The sequence below is a fragment of the Penicillium argentinense genome (genome assembly GCF_028826775.1).
Source record: "Penicillium argentinense strain IBT 30761 chromosome Unknown utg000005l_segment0_segment0, whole genome shotgun sequence".
Taxonomy (NCBI): Eukaryota; Fungi; Ascomycota; class Eurotiomycetes; order Eurotiales; family Aspergillaceae; genus Penicillium; species Penicillium argentinense.
Genome location: NW_026622664.1, coordinates 325,814 through 348,567, shown reverse-complemented (window position 1 = coordinate 348,567; position 22,754 = coordinate 325,814). Strand labels below are relative to the sequence as shown.

General features: G+C 52.6%; 9 protein-coding genes across 9 annotated transcripts; 4 read left to right on the top strand and 5 right to left on the bottom strand.

The window, feature by feature from the left end:
- Positions 1 to 11: 11 nt before the first annotated feature.
- On the top strand, positions 12 to 2,443 carry dbp4 (RNA-dependent ATPase HCA4; the record flags this gene model as incomplete). Its single annotated transcript, XM_056617417.1, has 2 exons — positions 12 to 1,193; positions 1,244 to 2,443. The coding sequence occupies 2 exons, from the start codon at positions 12 to 14 to the stop codon at positions 2,441 to 2,443; spliced, it is 2,382 nt and encodes a 793-aa protein (XP_056473576.1).
- A 1,447-nt stretch (positions 2,444 to 3,890) lies between these two features.
- sclB (uncharacterized protein) lies at positions 3,891 to 5,686 on the bottom strand (the record flags this gene model as incomplete). Its single annotated transcript, XM_056617416.1, has 2 exons — positions 3,891 to 4,934; positions 5,003 to 5,686. The coding sequence occupies 2 exons, from the start codon at positions 5,684 to 5,686 to the stop codon at positions 3,891 to 3,893; spliced, it is 1,728 nt and encodes a 575-aa protein (XP_056473575.1).
- Positions 5,687 to 9,788: 4,102 nt separating this feature from the next.
- On the bottom strand, positions 9,789 to 12,560 carry N7532_004921 (ATP-dependent RNA helicase DBP10; the record flags this gene model as incomplete). Its single annotated transcript, XM_056617415.1, has 1 exon — positions 9,789 to 12,560. The coding sequence occupies one exon, from the start codon at positions 12,558 to 12,560 to the stop codon at positions 9,789 to 9,791; it is 2,772 nt and encodes a 923-aa protein (XP_056473574.1).
- A 396-nt stretch (positions 12,561 to 12,956) lies between these two features.
- On the top strand, positions 12,957 to 13,907 carry N7532_004920 (uncharacterized protein; the record flags this gene model as incomplete). The annotated part of the gene is made up of 3 exons (XM_056617414.1): positions 12,957 to 12,960; positions 13,020 to 13,105; positions 13,167 to 13,907. The coding sequence occupies 3 exons, from the start codon at positions 12,957 to 12,959 to the stop codon at positions 13,905 to 13,907; spliced, it is 831 nt and encodes a 276-aa protein (XP_056473573.1).
- Positions 13,908 to 14,115: 208 nt separating this feature from the next.
- On the bottom strand, positions 14,116 to 16,148 carry N7532_004919 (MATE family efflux transporter; the record flags this gene model as incomplete). Its single annotated transcript, XM_056617413.1, has 2 exons — positions 14,116 to 14,922; positions 14,982 to 16,148. The coding sequence occupies 2 exons, from the start codon at positions 16,146 to 16,148 to the stop codon at positions 14,116 to 14,118; spliced, it is 1,974 nt and encodes a 657-aa protein (XP_056473572.1).
- Positions 16,149 to 16,885: 737 nt separating this feature from the next.
- Positions 16,886 to 17,530, top strand: N7532_004918 (DUF202 domain-containing protein; the record flags this gene model as incomplete). The annotated part of the gene is made up of 2 exons (XM_056617412.1): positions 16,886 to 16,980; positions 17,110 to 17,530. The coding sequence occupies 2 exons, from the start codon at positions 16,886 to 16,888 to the stop codon at positions 17,528 to 17,530; spliced, it is 516 nt and encodes a 171-aa protein (XP_056473571.1).
- Positions 17,531 to 17,979: 449 nt separating this feature from the next.
- Positions 17,980 to 18,982, bottom strand: idi1 (isopentenyl-diphosphate delta-isomerase IDI1; the record flags this gene model as incomplete). Its single annotated transcript, XM_056617411.1, has 3 exons — positions 17,980 to 18,215; positions 18,276 to 18,614; positions 18,742 to 18,982. 3 exons carry the CDS (start codon positions 18,980 to 18,982, stop codon positions 17,980 to 17,982), a joined length of 816 nt encoding a protein of 271 aa, XP_056473570.1.
- A 559-nt stretch (positions 18,983 to 19,541) lies between these two features.
- N7532_004916 (Taurine catabolism dioxygenase TauD/TfdA) lies at positions 19,542 to 20,719 on the bottom strand (the record flags this gene model as incomplete). Its single annotated transcript, XM_056617410.1, has 4 exons — positions 19,542 to 19,716; positions 19,770 to 19,942; positions 20,002 to 20,189; positions 20,662 to 20,719. The coding sequence occupies 4 exons, from the start codon at positions 20,717 to 20,719 to the stop codon at positions 19,542 to 19,544; spliced, it is 594 nt and encodes a 197-aa protein (XP_056473569.1).
- N7532_004915 (putative FAD dependent oxidoreductase) lies at positions 20,648 to 22,315 on the top strand (the record flags this gene model as incomplete). Its single annotated transcript, XM_056617409.1, has 5 exons — positions 20,648 to 20,781; positions 20,844 to 20,969; positions 21,032 to 21,305; positions 21,360 to 21,506; positions 21,560 to 22,315. The coding sequence occupies 5 exons, from the start codon at positions 20,648 to 20,650 to the stop codon at positions 22,313 to 22,315; spliced, it is 1,437 nt and encodes a 478-aa protein (XP_056473568.1).
- Positions 22,316 to 22,754: the final 439 nt, after the last annotated feature.

Genomic DNA, 22,754 nt, shown 5'->3' with positions numbered 1-22,754 from the left:
CAACACAAATTATGGCCCCAGCCCGGACGTCTCGTGGGAAAGCTCCCAAATCGAATCATGGATCCGGCAGGAATCTCAAGCGCAAGCGGGGCGAGGATGAGCTGTCTTCGCTCATTCAGCGCGTCGAAGACCTCGACTTGAAAGCCTCCCTCAAAACCTTCGCCGACTTGCCTCTCTCTGAGCCGACTGCTCGTGGCCTGTCTGCTTCCCATTACAAGACGATGACTGACATTCAATCGCGCGCCATCAGTCACGCTCTCAAGGGACGTGATATCCTCGGCGCAGCCAAAACCGGTAGCGGCAAAACGCTGGCCTTCCTCGTCCCCGTTCTCGAAAATCTGTACCGCAGGCAGTGGACCGAATACGATGGCTTGGGAGCACTGATCTTGTCTCCGACCCGCGAATTGGCGATCCAAATCTTTGAAGTGTTGCGCAAAGTGGGACGGTATCATGGCTTCTCTGCCGGCCTGGTGATCGGTGGAAAGAGTCTGCGCGAGGAGCAGGAGCGATTGGGCCGCATGAACATTCTTGTGTGCACACCCGGACGAATTCTGCAGCATTTGGACCAGACGGCTATGTTCGAGACGAACAACTTACAGTTGCTGGTCATGGACGAAGCAGATCGCATTCTCGATATGGGCTTCCAGAAAGATGTCGATGCCATTATCGACCACCTCCCTAAGGAACGCCAAACCATGCTTTTTAGTGCTACGCAGACCAAAAAAGTTTCGGATCTGGCTCGTCTCAGTCTCCAAGAGCCTGAGTACGTTGCCGTCCACGAAGCCGCCGCCGCGGCGACTCCCTCTACCCTCCAGCAGCACTACGTTGTTACAGCATTGCCTCAAAAGCTCGACACTCTCTGGAGCTTTATTCGCAGCAACCTCAAGTCCAAGACGGTCATTTTCCTATCTTCGGGCAAACAGGTCCGATTTGTCTACGAATCATTTCGACATCTTCAACCCGGTATCCCGCTGATGCATCTGCACGGCCGACAGAAACAGGGAGGCCGCCTCGACATCACTACAAAGTTTTCGCAGGCACAGCATGCGGTTCTTTTCGCCACCGATGTCGCGGCGCGTGGTCTCGACTTTCCTGCAGTAGACTGGGTCATTCAGATGGATTGCCCCGAAGATGCCGACACATACATACACCGAGTCGGGCGGACAGCCCGATACGAACGAGTGGGCCGCGCCGTATTGTTCCTTGACCCGAGTGAGGAAAGGGAATGCTCAAGCGACTTGAGCAGAAGAAGGTTCCTATCGAACGAATCAACATCAAAGCGAATAAGCAACAGAGTATCAAGAATCAGTTGCAGAATATGTGCTTCAAGGATCCGGAATTGAAGTACCTCGGCCAGAAAGCGTTCATCTCGTATGTCAAATCGGTTTACGTGCAGAAGGACAAGGATATCTTCAACTTGAAGGAACTCTCGCTGGAGGATTTCGCTGGCAGTTTGGGCCTTCCTGGTGCACCACGTATCAAGTTTATTAAGGGCGATGACACTAAAGAGCGCAAGAACGCCTCTTGGAAAATGTCTCATATGTCCAGCGACGAAGACGACTCGGACGCGAAGGCCAAGGAGGATAAGAAGGGTAAGAAGGAAGAGACCCAGGTCCGCACCCGCTACGACCGCATGTTTGAGCGTCGTAACCAGGATGTCCTTGCTGAGCACTACCACAAACTCATCAATGATGACGGTACCATTGTCGCCACCGGTGCTGGCAAGGGCACTGGCGAAGATGCCGACGAAGATGCCGATTTCTTGTCAGTCAAGCGCCGCTTCGAGGCCGGCGATGCTAGCCTCGACCAGGGCGGTACCGATTCCGAGGACTCGACTGCTGAGAAGGGAACCAAGAAGGTACAGATCGACGGTCAGGAGCCGCTGGTTATCGATTCCAAGCGCCGCGAGAAGCTTCTCAAGTCGAAGAAGAAGCTGCTCAAATACAAGGGCAAGGGTACGAAGATGGTATTCGACGAGGAGGGCAATGCCCACGAATTGTACGAGATGGAGGACGAGGACCAGTTCAAGGCTCGCGGCGATGCCGACAAGCAGCGCGAGCAGTTCTTGGCTGGAGAGTCAGAGCGCACTCGCCGTGCCGACCTCGAGGACAAGGAGGTGGCCCGCGACAAGCGTCGCGAGAAGAAAGAGAAGCGCAAGGCCCGCGAGCGTGCTCTTGCCGACGAAGAGGCCGACGAGGAGCGTGGTGTGCAGGGATTGCCATTCGTAGAGCCCATCCCCATGTCCGATCCCGAGTCCGAATCCGAGCCAGAGCCCCAGACGCGGCGACCCAGCAAGAAGGCCCGAGTCTCCTTTGCCGAGCCAGACGACAGCGACAAAGAGGATGCGCGCAAGAGCAAGAAGAGCAAGAAGGACAGGAAGGCCGAACCCCAGATCGAGACTTTGGGCGATCTGGAAGCTCTGGCGAGTGGCCTGCTGGGCTAATGCATCTGTATCATACGACGGTGCCTCGGGCGTCTGTTCTATTCTGTCTTCTTTTTCCCCACTTTCCATGTTTGTGATGTTTAATATGTGCTAGCGACACCCCTAAAAAGCATTCTGAATTTGCATGAGTATATACTACAATGAAGCGATTTTGCCACATCGATTTCCGTGATGTATCTTGTGATATATCTTGGCTGCGGTTATAGATCTGCCCTTCGGGATCAACCGCAGCCACACCCCAACCACGACATTCTTAAGAAACCCAATCAGAGCTGTGGTTAACTATGGTGCCAATTTTGGCAGCAGCACATACTACCTCCACTAGACTTGTTGATTTGAAAGCCGTGTTCTACTTATCACATGTGACTGCACCCTAATGTACGTGTCTTCCTCAGTAGCCACCTTCAGGGTTGGGACAATATCTAGTCAACTGCAAAGTACCTGGCCTCCAGTGCCACGTGATCATCATAATGTAGCTATCTGTTAGCTACTAACATTGGAAACGTTTAGACAGCCCAGGACCTATTCTGGTGATCCCTTCCAAGCAACGACCCAGCCTGTCTCACATCTTTTTCAGTGGTATTGGCGAATTGCCTCTTTCACATTGGTTAAAGCTTTATTTGACTCGAATGATTCTTCCATCCTTTTGACATTAGACTTCTGCTAACCTCAGTCGTGACGGCACCGAACAAGAAGAGCTAGTATTCTACGGTAATCACAGCATGTATCTGCACCGTCGGTAAATACTTCAGCAGACATTGCACCAGAGCAGGATAGATTATTATATCAGTAATACTCTGACTTCTCGAATCAGGGGAATAAAAAAGGGACATCTCAAGTGTCGTTTGAGAAGTCTCGAAATTCATTATACACCAATGTACAATGCTCCAACGCATGCAAACCATTGTACAAAATGCAGCACTATCTAATCGAACTGTAGAAAGAGAATTAGGAATGCGAGACTACCCCTCCACTCCGCAAACGCCGTGCCATGTCTTGAAAACATAAACTGTAAGGGGTACTCGCGAGAAAGAAAAGATATAAGTTAACCCAAGGGAAAACAAAGGAAATCAGTACAAAAGAGACTCTCCTATATGGAACGCCCGCTGCATCGAGACCACAAAAAGATAAAAGGTACCGAAACATATTCCGAACGCAAACACCACACACCCACCTAACCATAAGAACAGGACGAGGGATGCAGCCTTGTAGCATTGACAACCGGAACCGAAAAACTTTTCGACGTCCCTGCGAAGGCAAAACAAATCGAGAAAACAAAGCAAATGGGTTTCAACCCATTCAATTTCAGAACTGAATGAAAGCGCCGTGCTGGGTATCGTTCCTCGTAGTCCCGGCTACGAGGATTGTCAATTATACAATACAATAGCCTCCAGGGCAGCTGTCGGGTATCCTTTGAGAATTAAGTTGCAGCCAGACTTAGTTTTCGCTAGCCATTGACCATATCGTCTAAAGCCATCTTGCGCCGTTTGATGGGTCGTGGCTCGCCAGTTTCGGCCTCGGTGCTGGTGTGTGCGGCCTGCGTTGTGATGGGAGACGAATGGCTCAGAGGGACCGGAGACGGCAGATCGATGGGCCCTAGATGTCGAGGAATTGGTTCAAGAGGGCCTGTCGTGGACGAAGAGCGTTGGTGATGGTAAGATTGCGGCGTCGAGTGCGATAAGAGCGAGCTCATCGGTCTCTGTAACGTAGCTGGCGATCGCGGTTCTCGAGGGTTATCTTCACGACTGGAGCTAGAGGTTGTCCAGCTTGCGGGATAAGGATCGCTCAGTCGATGCGCGTGGTGAGATATCGGACTCGCGGTGGCTTGGTGAATCGGGGGCAGTCGGAAGGGGGATTCAAGATAGGGCTCGCGAGGCGCTGGAGGAATCCGGGAATCACTCATGGGCTGATGTATCACGCTAGATGGAGCATCAGCGTACGGCAGGTAGGAAACTCCTGCTGGGTGCTGGTGTTGCGGAGGCGATGTTGGTGGTGGTAAAGCCGGGCCTCCATATGGAGGAAAGCGTCGGTCCATTCCGGGTGGCATGGCCCCGGTCTTCAGGACTGGATTGAAACCGCCCGTCACTGGCACAAAAGCAGGCGGTGGATGAGGCGGCACGGCTGTATAAGAAGCTGGACCGGAGCTAGAGAAAGGACGTCGTCCTGCACTGCCTGGTATCGAGGTAGAGGGATCCATAGGTCGAGTCAAAGGGAAAACCGAGGCGGACCATCTATGCGCCTGGCTGCGTTGCATCCGCATGGTCGCTGCTGTGGGACCAGGGTCGCCTATGGTGTGAGGGTCAGGCATGGGGCGCAGTTCACGAGACGAAGTAGCTCGATGGAGGACATTCCTTTGCGCTGCCATGGACGGTTGAGCTTCGGCTGATACACCTGGGCTTTCGATATGTGTCGTATAAGCTCGGAGCGAAGAGTCTTCAGCTTTCAGTGGTGGCCGCCCTCTCTTTTTGTGGGTCACATCGACGCAAGAAGCCTTGTATGAGGTTAGTCAAGAGATCAAATCTTTGACCTTGGAGATTACCATCGAATTTGAGTACTTACAGCCTTGCCTGCCAGAACACATCTTCGACATGGCCGTGCTGGATCACATCCAAGATGCTTTTTCTTACAGTTCACACAGGCCGAGGCTACATGAGCTTTGGTCCGCCGAGTGGACTTTTGCGCCAAGGAACGGGTGGAGGGACCTGGCACGGCGGGTTCCAGCGTTGATAACGAAAACGGGGGTTCTCCTGAATGTGGATGTTGTTGCTGATGTGTGTGAGGGTGTTGGTGTTGATGTGGATGGTCATGTTGGTGCTGATGCGGATGCTGATGCGGATGCTGATGCTGATTCTGGTGTTGATGTTGTATTGGAGATCCAACAAATGGCGGAGGGCCTGGCTCTCCATACCTCGGGAGGATAGGTGCTGATAGAGGATCACTCACAGCCGCCGGCGGCTGTGAAGTTCCAGACACTGCAGGGATAGCTAACACCCCGGTCGTAAACACGGGCGAGGAAGCCGATGGATATGCCACCGGCCTGGACTCTCCGGATGTCACCGAGGGCTCTTGGGTGGGAGGAGAGCCAGACATCGATTGGCGGGGGAGAGGAGCCCGGGGGCTACACCCTCGAGCATTGGTAGACCAAGATCGATTCAACGGCAGCCGCTCAGGGCCCGAGTTGAACCGGGGCTGTCCAAACTGGGCGGAGGTGAGGCTCGGAGGGTGAAGCACGAGTGGTTGCATCGGGTGCCAGGCGGGAAAAAGGAAAGGGCCCACGGGTCAAAACAGGATCTCCAAGCGGATCTTGTCGTTCACAAAAGGCGACCACTGGCTCTCGGCTCGGCACTTGGGGGTAGCATATCTGGCGAACGGATCCCTAGCGCCTGGAACAACAAGGAGGAGGGGGTTTACGGGGAGGCACTGCGAAAGGAGAGGAGGAAGAGGGAGGAGAAGCGTGAGAGGAAAGGGAAAGGAGCCAGCAAAAGGACCAGCAGCGGTGTAGGGGTGGAAAAAGGCGTGGGTTTCAATATCCGGTCGTCATCAAGCTCCTCTCGGGCCTGTTCGAGGACCACCTGAGCTTATAATCAGTGGCCACCGAGATCCGCTATTGGAGGAGTCAGAAAATAGACTGCATCGATCAGCGGGAGATTTCCAGATCATGACAGCAGGGTTACTCATAGCCGCGCATGTCTTTCCCCTCCCAGGGCGATTTATTGCAGGATGGCGGTCGATCATCGAGCTAGGCTCCAGGTGCAGTAACGCCAGTGTCAAAGCCCCCACGTCCTTGCCTCTATGTCTCGACGGCCCACGTTCCGTGCATGGAGGATGTGCGGAGGGCCCCAGGAAAGAAAGAACCAGGAATAGGAAACGGTGAACTATACCCTTCAAGTAAAAATGCAGCGTCCAACCCGTGGCGCTGGGCTGGATGGGATGCTCTGGTGACCAAACAAGCTCAGCGGGAGCTGCGTTGGTCTCTGTCGTTGCGAAGTGGGTTCACCCTGGCTGCCCTATTTTCCTGCTTTCCCGCTCTTCTATACGAAGAAGGGGGGTTGTGTGGAGGAGGGTGGTCCTTGGGCGAGACGGGGTGTATGGAGGGGGAGGGAAGCCACTCAGACAGAACAGAATGCAAAAAGAAAAAAAGGGAAAAAAAAAAGGTAATAGATAATAGAAAAAATAGTCCAGAGCCTCGATAACAACCCGATGGGTACTTTTTTTTCCCATTCACACAACTCTGGGCCTCTCGATGTCGCAGCAGCGTAGCACACCCGACCTGCGGGACCAAGGCTTATACTCACGGGGAGACGAAGAGGTCAAATGGGCGGGTCTTTGGGGGGACAGGGTAGGAAAGAGCAGTGGTCAGTGCAGGCGGCGCTAGTAGCTGATAGACTTGATCTCCGTCATGGTAGATCATTCGAATAATGGGGAGGGGGGCCACCCTAGTTCCCTCCCAGGTTTGCCCAACAGTACCGGGGCAAAGGGTAAAGTGGAGACGGTGCTGCGGTAGTGTACCTATAGGTGGTTTTTTTTTTTTCCAATTCACCCAAATGGAAATTGGGCGTTAGTTTCATTTTTTTGCTAATTATTTTTTTGGGCAGTGGTGGTCTGGGTTCTCCTCTTTCCTTTCTGGATGTTGCGATCTCCCATGAGGCCCGTGAGCAACCCTAGTCGTCCTAGTAGTTCGCTGGCTGAAGTGGCTTGCATTAGATGGAGAACGAGCTGTCAGTGACACCCTTCCGGACCCCGTTTTCTCTCGGAAATGATCCCTTGGGGACTCGGAAAGGGATCGAATATGTCGTGGACCCAAAGGGTAATTCTGAGGCCAATCCGAGGTAAAATTCGGTGAAGGGCCCCTCCCTTTTCCATTGTTGATGCTTCTGTGATTTTCACCCTGTGCATGATTTTTTGGGGGGAGGGGCTCGATGCCAATCAGGCCGGGAAGCAAGGCAAAAAGATTTGACGGATCGACGTCGGCGCCCGCAGCCATTGCCAATAGTCGGCCTCGGCAATGAAATGCACATTCCGTTTGACATGCGTAGGCACAAAAAATGATATGGCCCAAAAAATAAAGAAAAGGCGATGCTTAATTTCGAAATTGCAACCCACCATCGGGGAGGACGAGTCCAGCGCATTTCCGATCGAATCGTGCCAGCGCGACGCGTTTTTGAGTTTCCCACCTTATTCCTTATTTTCCTCTGCTCCACACTATCCCGTTGCCGGATCGGGACAGGGAGGAGGAAGAAAAAGGAGAGAGAACGTCCAGAAAACGAGGGTGGCTCTCGCTCGGCCGTAGAGGAGTCGAAGTCTCCACGCTGGTCGACTGGGCGAGGACCGAACGGGGATCGGTTCTATCACCGACAGTCTGGTTGCGTCCCTGCATTACTGGTCTGACTTTTTCTTTTTCTTTTTTGTCTCTGGACTGGGGATTCTTCGTTTCCCGAGCTGTTCGCCACTCAGAGGCTGCTGGCTTGCCTGGGACGAACACCTCGCCCAAGGGGGTACGCCTGTATGCCGTACAAACCCCTCTGTCGGCGTGGTCCAGGACCCGTCGCCAGCGAACACCCACCCATGGTCGTTATTCTCCGCAGTGGAGATCAGGAATGGCCCCACTCCCTTCCCAGCACACTGTATGACCGAGTCGATCCTCCGTTTATGCTCCGTAGGACAAGTGGGGGTTACTGTTACAGTCGAGTCCTACATCCAACCGATCAGAGTCCGTTGGCCTTGGAAGCCCCTGGATGGAAAGGAAAAAGGAAGCAGACATCAGCACACATGAAAACTGAGCCCCGAAAACAAAAAAGAAATCATAAAAACAAGTGTCTCACAGCAGGTGTGGCCGGCCATGAACCATGAGCCGGACGGCTGCAGACAAGGAGGGAGAGGGGGGGGGGGGGGGCGGCCCAAAGGGGGTTGTGAAGAGGGGCAAAAGACAGAGGCGTGATATGCCTCCCACTGAATGATTCTCGGTAGCTGGTTGGATCGGCAGCCGATGGAAAATAGTTCACGACGAAGTGATACCGATGACGACGCTGAGCAAGACCCAGGCGAGTTCCTGTCGTGTTATGGCTGGTCCGTCACACCTCACGCTTCACCCGGCTGCACTTTTGGCTCCCTACACCCTCTCAACACACCGGGGATTAATGCCTACGGGTCTCTGACCTCGTACATCCGTCGCTTTCCCGTTAAGATTGATCAGCTCTCTTGTGCTTTTCCCTTGCCTGACCCTGTCTCGCCATGTCTTGTTTGAAAAATTTCCGGGGACTCCGATGGCACCATGACACTCCGAGGAGGCAACAAGATGTGGCTGCAGCCTCAAGGTGGTCGATCAGCTCTGCGCGTGCACATTGCTCATCCCTGGCGTTCGGCTGCAGGGAAAATCCAACCCAACGTCACCGGGTGATTGACAGGGCCTCATGGGACATGGGCCTCGTCGGGAGCTGCCGAGGGGGCAACCCAAGGCGGCTCGCCTTGTCCTGGCCGAAAGGGGGGACTGGCGCATAATCGATGCACAGCTGTGTGGAACATGCGGCACGCGGAGCAGCAAGGGGTCTGTCACCCCGTTCATGCACGATCTGCCACTGAGAGGCAATAGTGCAAAGTGCTTGAAGGAGGTTTGGGCCACTAAGGCTTCGCCCACCCCCTGTTCATGCAGTCGTGCGGTCTGGAGTACTTCTTAAAAAACCGCTGCACTCCGGGCCTGCTCCTGCTGCTGCTGTCGCCGCGGCTTTGCCTGGCGAGTTTTGGGTTGAATAGTGTGGCCGGTAGTATGGATAGCGCCCTGTAGTCGATTGCGGGAATGGGGAAATCCCTAATGGCCCGCACGATTTGTCAAAGCGGTGCAGATCCTCAAATTCGCCGATGGCTCCTTTTTGGCCGGCAACAAAGCGCGCGGAGATTATTCGGGTTTATTTCCTCGTGGGTTAGAACGCGTTTTTGCTCAAACCCCGAGGTCGCTGTCCTCGTTCGCATGTTCGTGATAGGCCCCATCTCAACGGTGGTCCGCTGCAGAGGGTGCATTTGGACCACCGCGAGCCCTGTGCTGGGGCAATGGCTGGGTTTAGAACCTGTCGCATATCAGCCCATGTACGTCGAAGCCATGAGACGCCGTTTGGTGTGCAGGTAACGAGGTCGGACTCATGAGATCAGATGACATGAAAAGAAATAGACCGGCGCAGATTTAAGATGAAAGGGCGAAACAAACTGAAGAACGAGGAAACGGCAATGGGTTCAAGGTCGTAAAACGTAAAAATGATTGCGGTAAAGATAATAAATGTAAACAATTGGTATCTCCAATGCAGGTATACAGACATCTATGGTGTAGAAACTATACAAGACTCCTCCATCCCAATCATCTCTTCTTCGACGGGCGGGCGTTCTTTTCGCGGCGTTTCTGTTTCAGCTTGCGCGCCTTGCGAATGTCGTCCGTCGAACGAATCTCGCTCTTTCCACGCGACGCCCCGCCACCGGCCTGCGACTGCATGCGCTCGCGAGCTGCGTCGTTCTTCTTCTTCATCTTGTCGTAGTCCGACCGCAATGGATCGGCCCGTTTGGGAGCCTGTTGCTTGTGGTGTCGGAATCGCCCATGAGGTCCGGCCGATGGCCCCGTGCTGAGGCCAGGCGTCTCGGCCTCGCCGACACGAGGCAGGTTGCTCATGCGCTTGCCCTTCTTCCAAGACTGGAAACGTCCGCTGCGGAAGCTGGACGCAATCTTGGCACCACTCTCGCCGCGCACCAAACGCTCACCCTTCGAGCCGTCCTCATCGTTCTGTCGCGCCACGTACTTCTTGTGACGTTTGTCCCAGCGCATGGCAGAACGACCTTCAGTGGGGGCCTTCTGACCCTCGTCGCCGTTGAGATCCATCGCAGCATTGCGCGACTCCTGAGCGAAGTTGGAGTTCGTGCCAGAGTGAACACCGTATGCCCGGTCTTCAGCGGAGTTGTGGTTGGTAGGAGTGTATCCCATGAAATATTCAGGATTTTGGAATGAGGCTGCCGCTGGTACAGCATTGCCTCGATCGGAAGTTTTGTTCTTTGGCTGCGAGTAAGCGGAGAAAGTGACTTCGAGATCCGACTCATCTGCCTCGGACATGTTGTCTCCAGCCTCGGCGGGAATGTCCTCGTCTTCATTGCCGTTTTCATCGTTCTCATTGCCTTCGCCGCTTTTAGTGACCCCCATTTCGGCGAGTTCGGTTATTTTCTTGGCCTCGGCGCGCTCCTTCTTTCTTTCAACTGTTGACCGGATTCTTTTGATGGTGTTCATGGCTTCTTCACCTTCGCCCTTGGCAGCTCCTTTGCCAGCACGACGATTATGAACTTCGAAAATGGTTTCCTGTGGCCGGTAACCACCGATACGAGAGAGCATCTTCTCTCGCTCGTTCTCAGCCAAACTAGCCTCATCATTGAATAGAACATGGATTGCGGACCAGTCATCAGTGGTAGTGACCTGCTTAGCCCTCTTGGCACTCTCCAACGAGGCGGCGTTCCGGGTGCGCATATAGAGCTTTTCACCTCTCACAGACACTTGCCGTTGGGAAGAGATGTCGGAGTTTTCATCCAACACTTTGTTGACCCATTCGCAGCTCCGAGAGAGGGGATCTCTAGGGATGGAACCCACGACGACGTCCTCGGCATAATTGACATTTTCCCCGTACTGGCGGCCAAGAACCAATCGGCGGCCCAGGAAAAGCTGAAGATCAAGCATGTACGGAGCATCCGCATCGCGGACAAGACTGTAACTCCAACCTTTTTGGCCAGCACGTGCAGTACGGCCAACACGATGGACGAAGATTTTCGGTTGAGACGGGAAGTCGTAGTTGATGACGTTGGCAAGAACAGGGATATCAATACCTCTGGCAGCTACATCAGTGACGACCAGAATGTTGGAAACGCCACTTCGGAAATTCTGAACATGAATCTTACGAGCCGTCTGGTCCAGAGAACCATACGCGTAAGAAGTTGCGAAGCCGGCTTCGAGGAGCAGGGAGTATAAGTAGTCAACGTGATGCTTGGTCGCGGCGAAAATGATAGTTGAGTGTTTGGTCGGAGATTCTTTGTTGTTGCCTTTCTTTTCTGCGTCCCGTTTGCGCTTCTTGTTTTTGAAATTGGACTCATCCTTGCGCTTCTGTGAAACTTCTGTAGGCCCCGTGGGCATTTTGATCACATTGTGTAGAATGTGAAGCAGAGCACCTTCTTTATCCGACGACTTGATCGAGAAGAAGACATTCTGAAGATCGGGAGAAATTTTGCTCTCTGCATCTAGTCGGACAAGGTTTGGATCTTGTAGACCGGCTCGTGCGAACTCAACCAACGATTTCGGCAAGGTGGCAGAGAAAAGCAGCGTCTGTCGAGTTGAGGGTAGGCCATGTAAAATTTCGGCCAACTGCGCAGCGAATCCCATTTCGAAGAGACGATCAGCTTCATCAAAGACAACATATTTGATACTGGAAAGGTCCAAATCCATTTCCACTTTCAAATGCAAGAACCGACCAGGAGTTGCGATCACAATATCGGGGTTTCCAGCCATCATTCCAAACTGATCTTCCAGGCTGTCACCGCCAACAAGTAGCACGGCTCTCAAGTCGGTACCACGGCCCATCTCTTTGACCACCTTCAACGTCTGCAAAGCCAATTCTCTCGACGGGGACATGATCAGACCCCGAGCACCGAATTTAGTGCTGTGGCTCTTCAGTTTTTCGATCATCGGGATTACGAAAGCTGCAGTCTTTCCGGAGCCAGTTCGGGCCATACCGACCACATCTTTGTCGTCCATAATCACCGGGATCGTTTTTCGCTGGATGGGAGTAGGGACCGAGAATCCTTTCCGGGCAATAGCCTTGAGCAGACCCGCATTGAGTCCCATTGCCTGAAAGCCACCACCCTTTTTCACTGTACGGCCTTTGAGGTTGGATCCTTTGCGGTTGGCAGATGCCTGCTGTGTCGCGATAAAGGCTGCGTCGCCATCGTCGTCGTCGGCTCCGAGGAAATCGAGGTCCTGCGCAGGGCTGACCTTGGGCCGAGCTGGGGCACTACCGGAATCGGAATCACTGTCATTGTTGAAGAGGGCGCTCGTAATGTCGAACTCATTCTCCGACATGGCTGGAGACGCCTCGCGGTGAGGCATTTTGGCGGTTGAGGTGAAAAAAAAAACCTCAATCTTAAACTGATAACGCCGATCAAGGCGGGAAAGGTCACGATAGCGTTCAACAAATCAAAGCATGAATGGAAAGACAGAGTGAAAGCCGCAAAAGCAAAAGCACCGACAATATTCAATCGGTCAACTGCAAGTCTGACCGCCTCCACGCTTGTAATGTCTTCAAGCAAGTCGTAACTCTTGTGTCGGAGCACCCGCGGTCTGCGTCGCCGCAGAAAAAAAAATCGGGCGGTGAGAGATCAGTCCGCAAACTGATGCAAACATTGCAAACAGAGCTGCGCGACGCGTTTCCAGACACGCCCAATCGAGTAAAATGATTCCTCACTAGCTTGAGATACTCGCACTTCACACCTACACTCTCACATCATGGGTACGCTCCCTAGACTCTCATTCAACCCGTTGAATCTCCCTACTAAAAATTCGCTCCAGACGGCGGTTACAATAATTACAATTCTTTCGGCGGTGGTGGCGGCGGCTTTATGGCCGGCGAGACAAACTCCCCGTCAGGTGGAAAGGTATGCTCCCACACTTGAAATTGGCGCATCTTTTCACAGATTTAACACGACTATTGAATAGACCGACAACCGGGATAACAAAACGCTTCGCCCTGTGACAGTCAAGCAAATTGCCGATGCCACTTCGCCCTACCCCGAAGCACCCTACCAGATTGACGGTGCCGAAGTGAACAACGTCCTCTTTGTCGGTCAGGTCCGCAACATCAGCTCGCAAAGCACGAACATCACATACAAGATTGACGATGGTACCGGCGAGATCGAAGTCAAGAAATGGGTTGACTCGGCCACGGGTGACAGCATGGACACCGACGAGAAGGGACCTGGCGATGGAAAAATGGAAGTTGTGTTGAATGGATATGCCCGTGTTTTTGGCGCGATCAAATCCTTCGCCAACAAGAGATATATCGGTGCCCATAGCGTACGGCCGATGACGAATATCAATGAACTGCACTGCCACCTCCTTGAAGCCACCGCCGTGCACTTGTTCTTCACCCGCGGACCCCCTGGTGGTGCCGGTGCCGGTGGCAATGCCGCAGCTGGCGGTGACGCCGTAATGGGCGGGGCCGAAGACTACGGCGGTGGTCAGAACAAGGCTCTCCTTTCTGTCTCGCCCTTGGCAAAAAAGATTTACCACTTGCTCAAGACTGAGCCTCAGGACGATGCGGGCATGGAGTTGCAGCACATCGCATCGAAGCTGAACTTGCCAACTATGGACGTTGCGCGGGCCGGTGAGGAGCTTCTCAATGCCGGCATTATTTTCTCGACCATGAACGAGCACACCTGGGCTATTCTCGAGTATTAGACTAGCGAAGTGTTTAAAAGGCTCAAATGATATCATGATTTACAGCATTTTTGAATTCTTTCGTCATTTTTCATAATGGCTCAGTATCATCTAGAAATGCATCTAGTCCCTTTCTTCTAAATATCCATTGATTGACGCAGACATCACGAAGAAATTCAGTGCAGCCATTCCATTGATACAAATGATAATCACAACGGAGGTGGCTGAATCAGAGGACCTCATTCCGCTCCATTGCTTCTTCAACAGACCGTTCCCAGCTGATGTGAGTGATGAAAACACACTCAATCCCAGAAACTAGCATAAGGGCAAGGGCAACACCGGTCCAGAGACCCATCACGCCCCAGCCTAGGCTAAAAGTTGATCCCATGCTGATGGGCATGGCGATCGCGTAGTAACAGAAGAGTTGGATGTATCCACCAATTTCTTGCCGACCAAGCCCACGGAGGATGCCATTGGTGACGGCCGCAATAGCATCGAATAGCTGGAAGGCGGCGCATAAAGGTAGAACTTGGGCGACTATCCCAATGACCTCGGGATCAGAGCTGAAGAGCATTGGGATATACGATCGCAGACAAGACAGCAATACCATGTTGAAGAGTCCAACGATGATGGCTCCGCAAAAAGTGACCTTGGCCGATGTCTTGGCAGCGCCAGCAAGCGTAGCACCGATCAGGTTCGCGACGCGAGTCGAACCAGCAATGGAGAGCGGGAATGGAATTTGCCAGGTAATACTCGAAATGGTGGATAGAATTGATTGCGCAGCAAGCTCCGATGTTCCGAGATAACTCGAAGCCAGTGTGAGCACTTCAAATGCAAGGCACTCTGCTTCCACCATGATCAATCCCGGCAGAGCAAGACGAATCATGGGGCCCCAATTGTCGAAGGCGCGTCGAGTAAAGCCGCACCAACATTCGGAACCCACTGCAAAGTAAATGTACGCAAACAAGCAGAGCGGGAGAAGATTCTCCGTGATGGCAACAGCAATGGGAGCACCGACAAAACCCCATCCTAGTTTCTGCGCATTTGGCATAAGTCAACGGGAACAAATCAAAAAGCGCGACATCATCCACTTACCCATACGAAAAACCAGTTCATGAATGCATTTAAAGGAGCGCACACCAACAAAACCCACAATGACGCGGAGAAGACACCCTGGGCTTGGAGATAGCGTTTGCCACTTTCAAAACACGCGTAGCCCGGCGTTCCCAGAAGTGCAATCTTCAGGTACATGCCTGCCATTCTCGCGACCTCCCTCTCTGGCACAATCTTGGCCAAGATATGCTCTGAAAAGTACCAAAGCACGGCAATCGGGATGGTTACAAGCCACAGGAAGTAGATCATTCGTAGCATCTGAAGACCGACCAACTTTTTCTTGCCGGATCCGTACGCCTGCGCACAGAGAGTATCCAGGCTCGTCGCCAGACCGGAATATACGGCATTCCCAGTAATGCTGACAGTCATACTGGCCAAACTGACCGCACCCAGCTCCTCCTTGCCCAGATGACCAATCGTAAAGATGCTGGCAACTGTCAGGGAGTACTGCAGCAGAAATGTCACCATTAATGGTAAGGAATATCGACCGATCACTTGGGCTTCCCGTCTCCAGGTGGTGTTGATCAGCCCCGCCGTCACGGCTTCTTCCCATTTTCGGTCGATTTCCTCCGCGTCCATTGCATTGCTGCTACACCCAGGAGCATCGAGTAGGGCGGTCGTTTCGGTAATCTCGTTGGCTGTCGCGGGTTCTATATTCCGCCCGCGCGAGGAGTCATACGGCTTTGACGAGCTTCCCTGACCTGGTGAGGTCGAAAACAAGCTGCTCAATTTATGTTGTAGACCATGAGGTTTGCCGTGGACATGAGCATGCTCCGGTGCGATCAGCCGATTATCACTAAGCAGGTGTCGTTCGTCCTCAATGGCTTGGTCCCGCTCGCTCTGTGTCAACGGCTGGTAATCTCCGGGCGAGGGAATGACCGTGCCATGATTGCCGGAGGTGAAAAAGCTGGGGCGCCGGTAGGATCCGGCCAGCGAGTGCGGGTTGGTGGCCACATGGCTGCTAGGCGCGCGGACGGTCGACGACTCGGATGTATGATCGGTGCTGCTGATGGCGGAGTCTTCGTCGGTGTATTGCGCCAGGTCCCGGGCAATGGCGGCCTCTGCAAGTGGCGAGCTGGACTGAAAAGACCGACCGAACGGGCTTTGGTGCTCTGCGGCTTCCGCCGAGAGCGTATTGCGCGGGGCCATGAGAAGGGGTGGGCTGGTTATAGCACCACCAGCATCATCCGCCGAGGAGCTGTTCGAGAAGAGGCGGCAGGTGGAAGCAAGATCTAAATCCACTGACAGGGTCAAAGATCCAAAGAACCTGAGACCCGAAGTTGGAAGTGGGGAGGGCGTGGGGTCACTAACGACGCCTATCAGAAAGGCGTGACCGTCCAAGGTACCTGTTAATATCCCCAATCTGCAGCTGCCTTTGCGGAGTCCATCAGTCTTCCCAAATTGCTGCCATGGGCATTGCTCTAACTGCGGGTTCCTTCCGAACAGTGTGCGCGCCTTGCTCTGAAGGGCGCAAGTGTAGATAGATGTAGAACCGAGTAAAGGCGTGCTGTAACTCGCCGATCCGCGCTTTTATCCCGGGTCCACCTGCAGACCCACGGCCGTGCGGGCCTCACCGTATCAGCTGGCTGTGAGTAGCAAGCTGCTTGGCCGCCGCTTCGATGATCTGCCAGCAGGTTTTGGCTGGGAGCCAAGCACGACCGCGACGATGGTCATATAGGGGAGCAGCAGCGAAAGGAGTTCTTCGTAATGTCCAACATGCATCACGCCGATTGCTGCCGGTCAGATGGCTGCCAGTGCTGAAAGCGGTCGGGTCGCATCACATGACACGATGAGGCCCGTTCGCTTCAAGTTCTCTCACAGGTTCTGGTCTGCTGCCCATTTCCACTTCCAGACAATCTTGGACTTTACACGTGCAGGAAAGCGCGATGTCTTCAACAACCTCAACCGTGGACGCCATCCGTCCTCGCCGCTATAACCCCCTGGTGAATCCCGTCCACTCGAAACCGGCCCTCGTGGAAGAGTAAGTCAAGATCCAGATGGACAGTGCACGGCCCCAACGGCCATGGTTCTTTGAATATCAATATCAAAGAGGTCGATCGTGTTGGGCCGTCTGATGCTCCATATTCAGCCGAATCTGACTTGTCTACAGACATATTGAGGACCAAAACCACATCCTCTTCTCCCGTCCTCTGTTTGGTGCACTTCTTTTCGAGAACAGCACCTCAGATGCTCGTGACCACTGTGCCAATGAGCGTACTTTTCTCTCATGGCTCCGTCTCTCCATGTACCTCTCCATCGTATCTCTAGCCATCATCATCTCCTTTCATTTCCGTGAGCAGCCCTCGGCCTTGGAGCGACGCATGGCCTTGCCTCTCGGAATTATCTTCTGGCTGCTTAGCCTCACCTGTCTTATCAACGGATTCGCCAACTATGCCCGTACGGTCATAAAATATAGTCGAAAGGCAGCTCTTGTTCAAAGTGGTTGGAAAACCCAGCTGGTCTTCACGGTGGTAGGGACTGTCATCCTGGGCAGTTGTATCCTCTTCCTGTCAACAGACAAGACAAGGTAAGCGTTGGCCTTTCCAAATAGCGGGGCTAATCACCAAGTTCTTCGTCTGGGTGGCTTCTTTCTTCTTGGGGTCTTTCTTTCTCTCTCACGATTAAGCGTTGCATAGCATTTGTACATCTTTCCAGTTGCCAAATATGCATATATATATATATTTAAAATTGTCTGATCCAGGGCGCGTTAACAGAGCGTGATGTCTAGACAAGTGCCATATTTATTAATCCATGTCACCGATCGCTGTCGCTCGAACAAGGAGGTGAATCTACATTGACATGTAAAAAGAAGACAATCTTGGAAGGAGGGGGTCGGGTCGCCAAGCTCAATGCTTTTGGGGGAATTCCAATCGAAGAAATTCGTATTATGTGCAGAAACAAGGGGAGGTATCGAGGATATGCAGCAAGGAGAACAAATGAAAAGGTTCAAAAGCCAAGGAATACCCAAACATGGCCCATCTCACATCCGGCGGATCTGCGTCTCGCCCTTATACTTGTCCAAAGGCGGAGTACCCAAGTGGCTCCACCATTCGAACAGCATAGAGTTGCAGATGAGCTTGAACCACGGCGTGAACTTCAGCTCAGGTCGCTGGAACATGGTCTTCAGCTCATCGGCCGAGACGTAGCAGGTATCCCGCACCTCGTTCGGACTCGGTTCCAGGTCGACGTCGGCCTCAATGAAGAGGATATAGTCCACTGCCAATCATGTAAGTAACTTGAACAAATGGGAATGCTTTCAGATGTATGACTACATACCCTCGTGCTCTCCCCACTTGCCATCGCTCGGGGCCTTGTAGTGGATGCGAGTGAAGAACTCAAACTTATCCAATGGGACCTGTTCGGCCTTGATGCCCAGTTCATGGTTCAGCTTGCGCTGCGCAGCACGCTTCACACCCAAAATGGCTGCGTCTAACTCGGCGCCTGTCTCGCCAGGAACCCCCAAGGGGTGGGAGCAGCAGGTGTTGGTCCACATGTCGGGAAATGTGATCTTCTCGGAGGCACGTTGTTGCAACAGGAGGCGCTTGTTGGAATCGAAGAGGAAAACGGAGAAAGCGCGGTGCAGAAGACCCTTGTTAATGTTTGTCATCAAGTGGCCTATTATTTTGCCTCCTGGTTAGCAATTGATCTCAACAGTCAGACGCGACCGCCACTGCCCCCTCCCCAAACCCCTCATTGCAAAGAAATCCGGGGGAGGGGTCAAAATGGAAGGAACAGCACATACAGGTCTTCTTGCTGGCGCTACCAATAGGTCGGTCTTCATTGTCCAACACAATGCAGACTTCTTCCATCAAACGGACCTGCTCCTCGTCGTAACCATCGAGTTCGGCACCTTCGCGCACGTTGCTGTTGCTGGCGGTGGGGAGCACATTGCGGGCCAGGGAGGTGTCGACGTCGGGGAAGATGGTGGCGACATTTTCGGCCGTGATCTCCGGCGGAGCAGTCATGGTCATGGTAGTGGACATGTTGGCAACGACTCAGTACGATCAGTGAAAAGAAATAAGGGTTCCCCGACGAAATAAAAGCGAATGCGGGTGTTGGGGCGCCACTATCTCCCCAGGCGGTAAAGATCGGCAGTTGGTTCCTGCGCGGAGGGCGCTTTTGGAGTCGCCCATCTAGCGCAGTACCGTAGTGAGCACAGCTACCTGCCAGTACTACGGCTTCAGAGGCAGTGAGGTGAGTGGACTGGCCGGCAGCTCCTTTATTTCAGGTTCAATGCGATTTATGATCCAGCTGTGATCATTCATCAGGACTACCCACCTACCTGAGGGTATTCCAACCTTGTCCTAGGGTGCCCATGGTCCGTTTATTGACGTGGAGCACAATCAGAACCACCCTCTGGTATATTCATTACTGCTATATAAACCCTAAGACTAAACCCTAGAACCTTAAGACTTACTATATCGTATCCCACGGATGATCGGAGTCGTCTCAATCTGTTCCTCTTCGTCGCAAGAAGCGGATGGCATTCTGTCCTTCGGTGCCTACTACCTTATACTTCGCTACAATCCAAGCTGCTCTACACTAGCCAGCTCCTCGATTTCTTCTGAATTCAAAAAGATTATCTCGCCTCGTCGGCGCATCTGAATCAAAGACAGGTTTCCCTGCAAGCGACGTCACTCGAGTCCCATGTCTCAGCTGCGAACCCTCATAGTCCCAACTGGTGTTATGGATCGTGATTCTACTCGAGGTGAGCTTTCTATATATGACACAGCAACCAGCAACACGAGGCTGATCGCATCAATAACTGACCTGTTATCCCAGAGAGCACTCGTCCGTGGATTCAATTTGAAGTGAATTTGGATATCCGGGTTCTTCTTGTAAACGTCGCATAAGTATCCGAGAATTAAATCGCTCTCGGCAGCTTGGAGTTCTGGCAAAATTACTGTGACGCCGGGGACTCCAGGGACCTGCGCAACTTGGGGCTGGAAATATACTTGTCGGTGACCGCCAGGGGCCATGAAGTGGACAGAGTGGCTCATACATGAACTTCGATTTCGCCAATCCACTCCCCTAGTTCCTTCTGTTGCTGTGGAGAGATATCCTGGTCCCGGAAGAAGACCACACTGCGCTCGGCAATCAGAAGTCCCAGTTCATCTTCCTGTTTGTCCGTCCGGTCTTTGAGCTGCAGCCCGACGATTTCAGTGCCAATGTGCCGAGTCAAATTGATGACTTTGTCGGCAGCAGAAAGCAGTCTTCGATTTCTTTTTGGATCTGGACAATAATATATAAAGATGTTGTTGGCAACCATGACATCGCATCAACGCCTCGTGGAAATGCAACGGAGCACACCATCGCCACATTGCATCGCGCCTTCTACGGGCCTTACACCCTTCCCGAATTCAGAATCAATAGTCGTCTTTCGCTTGCGGGGAAGCTACCATTTCACAATATGCGACATCAAGTACGCCGATCGGAGCCGCTTGCTAATCCAATGCTGCTGACCGTGCCGGTTGATCCGATGGATGTCGCCTGCGGTAGTTCGGATGACGAAATATTGGGTCCGAATAATGTGAGGCTAGCCACTGCGGAGACGGGCCCTTCGGGGAGAAGATAGATTAAGCCACGACAACCCGGGTACCCCAAGGTAGTCCGGTGTGGGATTTCCCAGAAGAGCCACGGTATCAGTCATGAACGAGCGGACCATTCGACGTGTGGCTATCATTGGAGCCGGCATCAGCGGTGTCGTCAGCGCCGGGCATCTTCTTGCAGCTGGAATCGATGTGACAGTGTTTGAAAGGAGCGAAGCGGCCGGGGGAGTCTGGTAAGAGACCACGCCAAACTCGACGTTTAAAGACTAACTACATGATGGAACTCTTTTCCCAGGCTTTATGACAAGCGAGTACCGATTGAAGCCCAGTACCCGTGTGTCAAACCTTCGGATGCGAAACATTTCAGTAGAGATGATAGAGATGAAAATGAAAGACAGCATCTATTACATGCACCTCCCGGGTAGGCTTGCCCCGGATTACGACTATATTGAAATTTCTCAGCGCAATGCTCATTCTTGCTAGACCCTGCTACGAAAGTCTGACAAACAATGTCTCAACCCCACTGCTGCGTACCACACTCAGTGCTTGGCCTGAAGGGACACCCCCCTATGTGAATCATGGTGTCCTGAAGGACTATATTCAAGGCACCTCCAGGAAGGCTGGTGTGGAGGATGTGACTGTCTATGGGGCGCTCGTGACAAAAGCCTACAAAGAAGGGCATCAATGGCATGTATTTTGGAAATGCCTTCATAAGGATTCTCAGACGGCAAGCTTCACTGAGCGAGAAAGTTCAGCGGTATGCAAGAATCATCCAATGCTACGAATCTTGACACAATCTAACACATCGCAGATATTTGATGCAGTGGTGGTAGCATCGGGCCATTATCACACCCCTCTCATCCCTGATATCCCAGGTCTAGCTGAGAAGAAAGCAAATTGGCCTTCGAAGATCACACATTCAAAATCGTTCCGCAGTTCCAACGGATTTGAAGGAAAGGTATCTATCCCTCTTCATAAATGGAATGGAGCACCACATTGATTCTCATACAGAATGTCCTTTTGATCGGCGGAGGAGTATCTTCTGTTGATATTGCTCGGGAAATTAGCCCTGTTGCCCAAAGGATTTATCAAAGTACACGCAACGGAGCCTTTGATATTCCTGCCAGCGCGCTTCCTCAGAACGCCTCGAGAGTTGAGCAGGTTGCTGCATTCAAGCTACTTCCTTCCGAAAAGACAGACGAGAGGCATTTGCCAATTGTTGCGTGCCTAGTGTCTGGCGAAGAAATACGTGGAATCGACCGAATAATTCTTTGCACAGGATATCAGATGACCTTGCCCTTCCTGCCCCAATATAACGATGACACTGAGGCCACCGCAAGCGACGCGGTGTTAGTGACTGATGGCACCCAGATACACAACCTACACCGCGACATATTCTACATCCCGGATCCATCATTAGTATTCGTTGGAATTCCTTTCTATACTGCTACCTTTACGCTATTCGAATTTCAAGCTATCGCGGTGGCTGCTTGGTTCTCGGGCACAGCACAGTTGCCATCTACAGAAGAGATGAAAGCCGAGTACAAAGACCGAAAGACGGCAAAAGGGCAGGGAAGGGCTTTCCATTCACTTCGGGGGGAAGAGGAAACATATGTAAAGAGCTTGATAGACTGGGTGAATGCTGGTAGAGTCTCGCGGGGTCTGGATGTGCTCGAAGGACATACAGATTCTTGGCGGGAGGAAAAGAAATCACATATCGAACGGCTGAATCTGATCTTCCAGGGAGTCATACCCTATGGAAATTAAGAGATTCGAGGCCGATAGAAGCAACAGCGGCGGCTTGAGACATGAGGAGATGAAGATAGTTCACTTGGGCATCTTTCAGATGTTGCTAGGCGTTAAAGCAAGCATCGTCATTCACGTTCATATATCAAATGTGATATAACCGCCACGCTCTCATGTAGTGTTCAACCAAATTCTGATATGTTTCTGCTCGTCCACAATATCAACATTTTGCATAATGAACAACCTTGGAAGGGAAGAACGTTGGCCCGATATGCCCTGAAACCTAGGATAATAACCCTGCATGCAGTGTGGCTACTAAAATGTATATCCCCAGTAATCGGGAAGCCTTGTCGCGCGGAGAGATTGGATGTTTTGATTCTAAAAGGTCCGAGGCACACCATCGTCGCTGCGAATGACGAGCTTCTGGGCGCCGGCGATGGTGACCTCCTAGTGCGATATG